General features: G+C 38.8%; 1 protein-coding gene across 1 annotated transcript; it reads left to right on the top strand.

The window, feature by feature from the left end:
* The first annotated feature begins 1739 nt into the window (after positions 1-1739).
* Positions 1740-9615, top strand: sall4 (spalt-like transcription factor 4). The gene is made up of 4 exons (XM_082144734.1): positions 1740-1983; positions 4317-6797; positions 6874-7178; positions 7285-9615. The coding sequence occupies exons 1-4, from the start codon at positions 1917-1919 to the stop codon at positions 7705-7707; spliced, it is 3276 nt and encodes a 1091-aa protein (XP_082000860.1). The 5' UTR covers positions 1740-1916; the 3' UTR covers positions 7708-9615.
* Positions 9616-9660: the final 45 nt, after the last annotated feature.

Genomic DNA, 9660 nt, shown 5'->3' with positions numbered 1-9660 from the left:
CTATGGCATCCATGACACATCCTGACTAAAACCAACAGACCCAAACAAAAGACTGCTGACCAGGGCGTATTTTCATACGCAGTGAGTGACATCATAAAAAAAAAAAAGACTCTTTCAGTACATTGTGTCTTGCATTAAAATATTTCGGCCATTTTGACTTCATACTTGTTTAAGCAACCCTTAATAATGATAAAAAAGCAACTAAAACATCATATTTTTATGAATGGAAATACAATTCTTATATGCACATTGTGATTTCCAAACATTATGTTATGAGAACAAATCAATAGAACAAAGAAAGAAATATATATATATATATATATATATATATATATATATATATATATAAAGTGCCGTCAAATCGATTAATCGCAATTAATCGCAACTAACATGAAATTATCTGTTTATATTGTGCATAAATATATTATCATATTTATATATAAATTGTATGTGTGTGTATATGTATATTTATACACTCACTCTCTCTCACACACACACACACACACACACACACACACACACACACACACACACACACACACACACACACACACACACACACACACACACACACACAATAGCCTATATACACACATTTATTATATAAACAAAATCTTTTATGTTAGATGTGATTAATCGATTAGCACTATATAGCCTATATATATATATATATATATACACACACACACAGTATATATATACAGTATATATATATATATATATATATATATGTGTGTGTGTGTATAGGTAAATATCATATTTTAAAGTTATTAAATATTTCAATAAATGTCATAAATATATTGTTTCTTAACTAATATCCATGTGTTTTCTCGTAAGGTGAGACAATTGCTTTACATACTGTATTTGAATGAACTAAACAACTGCAGTTTTTTTCCTCATTTCTCCTTTAACATTTGCATATATTTACTTGTCTGCTCTTTATTTGTACATTACACTATCAGTACACTGAGACAGGCAGATCTTTGTGTTTAATGTGATGAGGGCTTAATGTCAGTTGCAATTTCCATATTTAAATCACAGAGTGAAAAGGCACGACCAGATTTGTCTTCATGTACACTGTAAATAAATGTTAATGTTGGCTTCATTTAGAATAGAGGAAATCCATCTACATTATCAAGTGTAAAACAACTTGTCTGTCACATTTTATTCGAAATATGTACATATGAAAAAATTAAAATAAAAATAATAAAAATATAATCAGAAATGTAAATGTTATACATATAAAATATATAACACAAGCTAAATATATATTAGGATATTAATTCATAAAGTGAGACACCCAAAGATCCATATAAATATCTAAAATAATGATACAATATAAATGTAAAATATAAAATCATTCTGACATTAAGATCCATATGATATTGTAAAAAACTGAAAATACAATCAGAAATTTTATGATTTAATAATACATAGGATATAAATTCCTAAAGTGATGAGACACCCAAAGATCCATATAAATATCTAAAACAATAATACAATTTAATATAAAATCATTCAGACATTAAGATTCATAATAGTTTATTAAGAATCAGATTGTTCTTTTAAAATTATTCTCCCCGCTTGCGCGTTTTTCCTTCCCTCCCTCTCTCTATCTCTATCTCTCTCTCTCTCTTTCTCTAACACACACACACACACACACACATCTCCTCCCCCTTTCTCTCGACTCTGCATTTCTCATCAATGAAGCCTCATTTGAATAATGCGCGAGCACTTTGGACCGGAGCCAATCAGCTGTCAGAAGAGCATGATAAATCGCAATGCATTATTGATAATAATAATTACTTTGACATGCGCATTTCTACTCGAGGGGCTAATTTCCCCCAACCTGGAGAATTTCTAAAGGAGAGGGACTAAATAGTCTTACTATTCGCCCCTGATGGTTGTAGGTTACCATGTCGCGGCGCAAGCAGTCCAAACCACAGCATATCAATTCAGACGAGCCCGCTTCGACAGAAAATGGTAAGTCTGAAGCGACAAAAAGTAGTGGGAACTTTGTTTATATTTTTGAGTTCGTGTACTGTACGTTATGTGTTTAATTTCATAATCTGAATTATGGACTTCGGCGTAAATGGGATCACAAGCCTTTAAATTGACTGCTTTTATGAATGGCCAAATCAACTAAAAAGTTGCTGTATACATCATATTCGTCATAAATGTGTAAACTAACTTCGGCGACCGACGCGGTTTAATTCAGGTGAAGCAAAGGCGTAGTTTGATTTATTTTTCTTTAGTTTGTTGGTTAATTTTATTTATTTTTTTTGCTAGTCTAATGTATTTACTAAATCGCTAATATTTATCGACTTTGTGCGTTTTACATTCTGCGAGTCAGCGGCTTCTTGTTTTCTCGTATTTATTTAGTGTTGCGTTTTGATGGGTGTCCATTACAGATTGGCTATTGAGAGAATATGCTAAGGATAAAATATAAAAATAGCCTATGGTTTGTGTTTTTTTTTTTTTTTTGGTTGTTGCTTCGATCAGCTGTATGACTGGCTGATAGATGTACGTGTATATTTCAGACTATGCTCATGTGTTTTAATATTTGATGTGGCGTACTGGTATCACTGACCACTGTTAAACAAAGGTGCTCAACAGGTCGGCATGAAATGTGAGTCGCGAACATGCTTGACCACAAAGCAATAAATCCCCCACAGTTTCTTTTGGTCGCATATGGAGATGTGGATGGGGGGATGGAAATGAAGTTGTGTTGCAATGGGGGTGTAAATGTAAACCACATCTACATGACTAACTTGCATGACATACCGAAATGTGGTTATTCTTAGAGTAAAGATGGTATAGATGTGTTTAATTGTATGTTGACTGAGGCTGATTGGGCTTTATTTGTTCTGTTTGTTTAAAGTTGACTTTAATCTCAGCCAGTTGAGTTGTACAATATTGCATGTGGAATTCTCTCTCAGTTAAGGTACAATCAGTATAACACTATCAGTAAAGACACATTGTATCCATTGTACATTGATCAAACGCCCTCTTGTGGTGAGCTGATTTAATGTGCAGTTCAATTTATCCGTTCAACCCTAAACGATTAATTTTCGGCACAATTTGTTTAAATCAAGTCCTTTTAGCGTTTGATTGTACCTCCACTGGTTTTTAAAATTAACATGCAATCAAGACTATGGCTTTTTATCCAGTTTTTGAAAGTGGATCCTCTTATCAAACTTTTTTTAAAAAAATTTTTTTATTATTATTATTTTTTAAATCAAACTTCTGTTGGTTTGAGGCGTTTTGTTATCTACTAGCTCTGAGAACAATGCAACTTTTATGACCATTTAAAGGGATGGTTCACCCAAAAAGGAAAATTCTGTCATTTACTCACCCCCAAGTTGTTCAAACCTGTATGAGTTTCTTTCTTCTGCTGAACACAAAAGATATTTTGAAGAATGTTGGTAACCAAATCATAGTATAGTAAGTCAAATGGGTCCATCAATTGTTTGTTAATGCACAAAATATCTTTTGTGTTCAGCAGAAGAAAGAAATTCATACAGGTTTGGAACAACTTTAGGGTGAGAAAATGATGACAGCATTTTCATTTTTGGGTGAACTATCCCTTTAAGTTGTTTGGTGAACAATTAACATGTCCAGTTTCGCTGTCAGAATGTTAACAGGTGGTCTTTCCCATTCATGAGAGATGATGAAATTTGCATTTAACAATGGCTCTGTTAAAAGGACCTCCCTAATGGTGCTGTAGCCTAATTTAATTTTCCTGGCTTTTTCTGCTATACGAATTACCGACTGGCTCCTTTTAGACTGTTATCAGCACTCTTTTATAATTCAGTATTAGGACTGCCTAACAACATTTGTATGTTAATTACTTGAACATCAGTTAAGCATATGCTGTGTGTTTATGAGCCATATGCATTTTGTTTGATTGAGAGATGGAAAATCTGTTGGGGGAAGGAGAAGTTTTTAAGTGCTGGTTAACCTCATTTTATTGGTAAATATTTTCTAGTAAGCTTTGGATTTCATGCTGTAAATGCTGCCATCGTCTGGTAGGACTGCATAACTGAAAAGTTGTATGTGACTGCTTATAATAGCAACTTGAGTTTATCTAATAAGAGTTTCTCAATGTTAAGCATCTGTTATGCAAATGAACAAATCCAAATGTGCCACTTAATTCATGATTTCAGAGTATAAATGCTAAATAGAAATAGACTTCTCTGTAAAACTGTAATTAGCAGGGAGTACTGTTAACATTATAATTGTGTTCCTTATTTACAGTGAATTATTAAAAATAACTCATGTCTTCAACTTTTTTTTCTTCTTTTTTTTTCCTGCAGGGATCTTGCACAGCGGTCAAAGTGAGGAAAATGGCAATGAGGCTAAGAGGCGACGATCAGAGGAGACGAGGGTTTGCGACAAATGTTGCGCTGAGTTCTTCGATGAGGCAGAGTTTCTTGAACATGAGAGAAACTGCACCAAGAGTCAGCAGGTAGTGATCATGAAAGATGGTGATCGGAGTGAAGTGCCCTCTGTGTTCTCCCAGCGTTCTCCGGGTAATTTCCTGGGTGATCACGGCGATAAGTCTACCAGTAATTTGCATTCAAAGCACAGCACAGAGTCTGATGACACGATGGAAGGAGAGCTCATGCTCAACCAGGATGATCCCTCAAATCACGATCAAGATGTGTCTGGCAGTCCAGACATGAGGTACTCGGCATCTTCCAAAATGCAAGACTCTAATGTGACTCTTGAGTCCATGCCTGCTACCAAAGTCGCTGTAACACAACACTCATCCAATTCGGCCAATCAGAAGTCTCCACCCCCGCAACCACACCAAGATGCCCTTCTTGCAATCCCCATGATCTTGGAGCAGCTGGTCAGTCTCCAGCAGCAGCAACTGCAGCAGATTCAGCTAACTGAGCAGATACGAATCCAGGTGGCAATGATGGCACCTCAAAGTCTCCACTCTGCAGTAGGCGCTGCTGTGGATCCACTGAAAGCACTGGGTGCACATTTATCCCAGCAGCTCTCAGCTGCAGCTGCCCTCATTGGCAAACGCACGGGCTCCCAGAACTTGTCCTTGGAAGCCTTGAAGCAAGCAAAACTACCTCAATCCACCACCATCCCCACATCCCTCGCTGGAGGTTTGGGCTCAATGCCCTTAAAAGCAGACATTAAAGGACTCCCTGATTTAGCTAGCCGACTTCCAGCGCTGCTTCCGCAATCTCCAGGGGTCATGGGATTACATAGTCCCTTTAATAGCCTTGCAGCAAGCATGGATTCCTCTAAAAAAGTGAAAAATAAGGTCCCTGTGATGCCGGAGTCAAAAATGGTCTCTGGCGAACACATGCTCAAGCACAAATGCAAGTTCTGTGGTAAAACATTTGGAAATGACAGCGCTCTACAAATCCACTTGCGCTCACACACTGGCGAAAGGCCCTATAAATGTAACATCTGTGGAAACCGTTTCACAACTAAAGGAAACCTCAAAGTGCATTTCCAGAGGCACAAAGAAAAATACCCACACATTAAGATGAATCCACATCCTGTACCAGAACACCTGGACAATATACCAACACACAATGGCATTCCTTATGGCATGTCTTTGCCCCCCATGGAGGAAAATAATTTTAATGACACCAAACCAGCGCTGGGGATTCCTTCGACAAGTCTCCATCCACCAGTGCTCCAAGCATTCAAGCCCTCATTTGATATTCCAGTAGGTGGGGACATCTACTCCCAGAGGCCTTCTTCATCTGGGAGTGATGGTGCATCCATTTCTTCTAGCATGTTCGGTCAGGAGATGGCGGGACTGGATCAGAGCAAAGATTCCTTGGATGCGCTGGGTGGATTCCACCACCTAAATGGTAACAGTCTATCTGGTGAAAACGGCTCTGATACTGCAAAACTTCAGCAAATGGTGGATGGCTTGGACAAGAGGACAAATGACCCCAATGAATGTGTTATTTGCCACCGAGTGCTGAGCTGCCAAAGTTCCCTCAAAATGCATTACCGCACACACACTGGTGAGCGACCATACAAATGCAAAATCTGTGGCAGGGCTTTCTCCACCAAGGGCAACCTTAAAGCTCATTATGGCGTTCATAGGGCCAACACTCCTCTTAAGATGCAACACTCTTGCCCAATTTGTCATAAGAAGTTCACCAACGCAGTCGTCCTCCAGCAGCATATTCGTATGCACATGGGCGGCCAGATTCCCAACACGCCTTTGCCAGAGAGTCAGTTTGAAAGTCCTGAAGCACTGGATGCTAGTATAACTGAGGATAAGAACATTGACTCCACTGGGCATGAAGAGAGTATGGAAGAACAAGACTTGGATTTGGACAATCAGGAGAAGCTGAACAACTCTACAGAGCCCCAGCCCAACGGCAAAGAAGATCAGGCTCTCCAAGGTCCACCATCTATGTTTACAGGCATTGCTGCCCTGGAGAACCACATGAAGAGCCTTACTTCTGCACTGAACCTTCAACGGCAAAGCAGCACTGCTTCAGAGAGCGATAGCGGGCTGAAAGATTCCCCTTCAGGGTCTGGGGAAACGGATTACAAGAGTGGCCGCAGTCCGGGTGTGTCAGATTCTGTGTCCTTTCACTCTTTGTCCCCTATAGACGGTCTCCTGGGTAATGGTCCGTCAAAATCCCCAGAATACACAAACCCAGACGATGGTGTTAAATCCAGACCAGACTCTGATGCACCTCAAGATTTTAGTGAAAACAACGGAGCACTGGACTTGACATCAAGTTTTGCTCCAAAACCCATCAAAGAGGAGCCGGGCTTCTCCTTCTCCAATGGTGACTATGGTACGTTTTGTTAATTTCAACATGCTTAACTTTGGTACTGATGTTTTGCCAAACTAATAAATTTGTTCTCTCTTAGGTTCTAGTCAGTTACCGTTCATGAGGGTGCCTCCAAGTCTAGTCAAACTGGAGATGCAGATCCCTCCTGAGACTCCCATGGGTGCCCACAGCCTGTACAGCTCCCAGCTGCCTCAAGGAGCTTCTACTCCTCCTTCTACTTCTAATGCTCCCCGTCGGTCCACCAAGCAACATCTCTGCAACATGTGTGGGAAAAACTTTTCATCTGCCAGTGCCCTGCAAATCCATGAACGTACACACACGGGCGAGAAGCCGTTCGGGTGCACAATTTGTGGCAGGGCTTTCACAACAAAGGGAAACCTTAAGGTAACGCTGTCTTTTGCTTTGACTTTAGACTTTTTAAGTGAATTAATTGAATATCAAATGCCCCGTGTATACCGCAGTAAATCTCATGAACTCTTATGTTTTACAGGTGCATGTTGGGACGCACATGTGGAATAATACAGCAAGGCGAGGTCAGCGCCTCTCATTGGATAACCCGATGGCTTTGATGGCCATGGGCAGCGAATCCAAGATGATACCAGACATGCTGCCTCCCCCAAAGGATTTGATTCCCCCACCGATGAATTTCGACCCATCGGTGTGGAACCAGTACGCTGCTGCCTTCTCAAATGGGCTGACCATGAAGACCAATGAGATTTCAGTCATCCAAAATGGCGGCATCCCTCTACCAGGAAGTCTTGCTGGAGGTCCTTTAGTGGGCTCTACTGGGGGAATAACCAAGATGGAGTCCTCTCAAGCAGGCATCCCTGGCACAGTTGCAGAAATGGAAAAGAATGGCTCTGAAAGCCTAGCAAAGTTTCCACATTTTATGGAGGAGGGTAAAGTGAATTAGAAAGTGAAAGGACTACAGACAAATGTTCCCAATCGACAGTCTGCGTTGTGCTTTTGAGCCTGCTGAGATGTTAGGAACTGGGCTATTTATTAATTCTGTCCTTAGTTGGTACAATCAATTCATGTGTGTAAGATTGCTTTTAAGAAGTTGCAAATTTACATACCCTTGTTAAATGAGCCTATACCCTAAAACGGGCCATGCCTTCCTTTTTGGACCCTTACATGCTAGCGATTACTTCTAATTGAATCTGATCTAACTACTGTAGTTTTTTGTTTTTTTCTTCTTCCCCTTTTCTTTCTCTCTCTATTAATATATGCGGGTATTTTGTCAGTTTTGTTTCTAGAAGTTGAATGTAAGTCTTACTTGAAATAGCTTTATTCTGGAGCAGTCTCATTAGTGATAGGACACTCTTTTGAGTTACATTGTGCTCAGCTCTATGACCCTCAGGAGGATCTCTGCCACAGGTGACCAGAGATCTCAGTGTTTTAACAGTTAACATCTTGTTCATCTCTGCTTGACTTCTCATGGTCCTGTTCTTAGTTGCGTTCGATTTAAAAGTTCATTAGTCACAAAATGACATCCGTGGCATAGATGCCATACAGCAAATGTGTTTGTGGAATTCATGCCTAGAAAAATTTAATGAATTGACCATTCCACACAATCTACTGAATCTACAGTTTCATTGAGTAGTGAGTAGTTATAGTATAGATGTTTGTTTTGAAACTGGATTTCACTAAGTTATTATGAATTTTTTTATTCTCATAGTTTCTATCTGCGCTTAATACCAAAAATTTCGCTAAGTGCCTGTCTTGGAATTGTTTTATTTCCCCTTTTCTCTTCATCCTTTTTTTTTCTTTTTTTTTTTTTTTTTTTCTCCCCCATCACAAAAGACACCACAGGATTGTAATAAAAGCCTTTTGGATTTCATCTTTTGTTTAGAACAAAATATGCTGTATTTTTGCATTTAGCTGTAGCCCATTCATTTATTTTGAAAGTGATATAATTGGAGAATTGTTTTCTTGCTTTCAGTGGTCCTTAATCAAATATTGCATTGAGTCGCTTTCATTTGAGATCTTTGATAGGAGTTAAAAAGGCCGGTATAATACTGAAATGCCTAATCATTCCTTGCACTTTATTTTTCCTCATTCTGCTAAGATCTGATATAAACCAAGCTTTTGCCATTTATTCTGTGAACTTTGTTTCTTGGACCCACCATTCAGATATCATTTGCTTGCTTGCTGCCGTTTTAGGATCCACTGAGTTTTAGAATTCTGTAAATTTGCTGTTTTCCATGCATTTTATACCCATGTGCTGAGCAGGCATGCATATCTCGTCCCAGAAGGAGTCAGCAGTCATTCTTATTCCAGGAAAGTCATGGTTTACTACCCAAATGTGTATTGATTGTTGTGGGGACATGTTTAGAGATCGTAGCCATGCATTCTTGGTGAAGAATGGACTTTTGTGTGTATGCACGCAGCGTATCTAAACATAACTTTATGCTGGTCAAATTTCTACCTCATTTAGATGTCGTCTTTTTTTGTTTTTTTTTTGCATTGTGTTTGGAGTTATGGTTGCAATGTGCCCCCATAACCTGCTGATTTCTGTAATATAATGAATGTATCGCCAGACACTTTGCACAACACTTGTTCAGAATAGGCAGACTCCTCCTGTAAATTCTCTTTCTATTATGCATTTACCAAGTTGTGCCTTTTTTTTTTTTCCCTAGATGTAAAAAAAAGGTGGTGTCAGATCTTGGTTAAATGGGGTCATGTCTGTACGATTGTTCAAATGTTGAGTCTGTTTTAGGCTTGTTTACAGTGTAGACTTTTTGTAAATGTTTGCTTTTTGTTTGTTCTCCCTTCCGTTCTGATATTTTTGAGAATAAAACCAAGGATAACTTTTCCAAAATGTTGTTGTTTAAATCCACATGCAGTCATTATTACATTACATTAC

The sequence above is a fragment of the Leuciscus leuciscus genome, assembly GCF_965113295.1.
Source record: "Leuciscus leuciscus genome assembly, chromosome: 18".
NCBI classification, from domain to species: domain Eukaryota; kingdom Metazoa; phylum Chordata; class Actinopteri; order Cypriniformes; family Leuciscidae; genus Leuciscus; species Leuciscus leuciscus.
This window is presented reverse-complemented; position numbering and strand designations above follow the sequence as displayed.

What these genes read in the sequence shown, in the direction of transcription:
- sall4 (XM_082144734.1), top strand. Translation starts at nt 1,917, where the DNA reads ATGTCGCGGCGCAAGCAGTCCAAACCACAGCATATCAATTCAGACGAG. An exon ending in GCCCGCTTCGACAGAAAATG is followed by an intron (nt 1,984 to 4,316) that starts GTAAGTCTGAAG and finishes TTTTTCCTGCAG; the next exon opens with GGATCTTGCACAGCGGTCAA. An exon ending in CTTCTCCAATGGTGACTATG is followed by an intron (nt 6,798 to 6,873) that starts GTACGTTTTGTT and finishes GTTCTCTCTTAG; the next exon opens with GTTCTAGTCAGTTACCGTTC.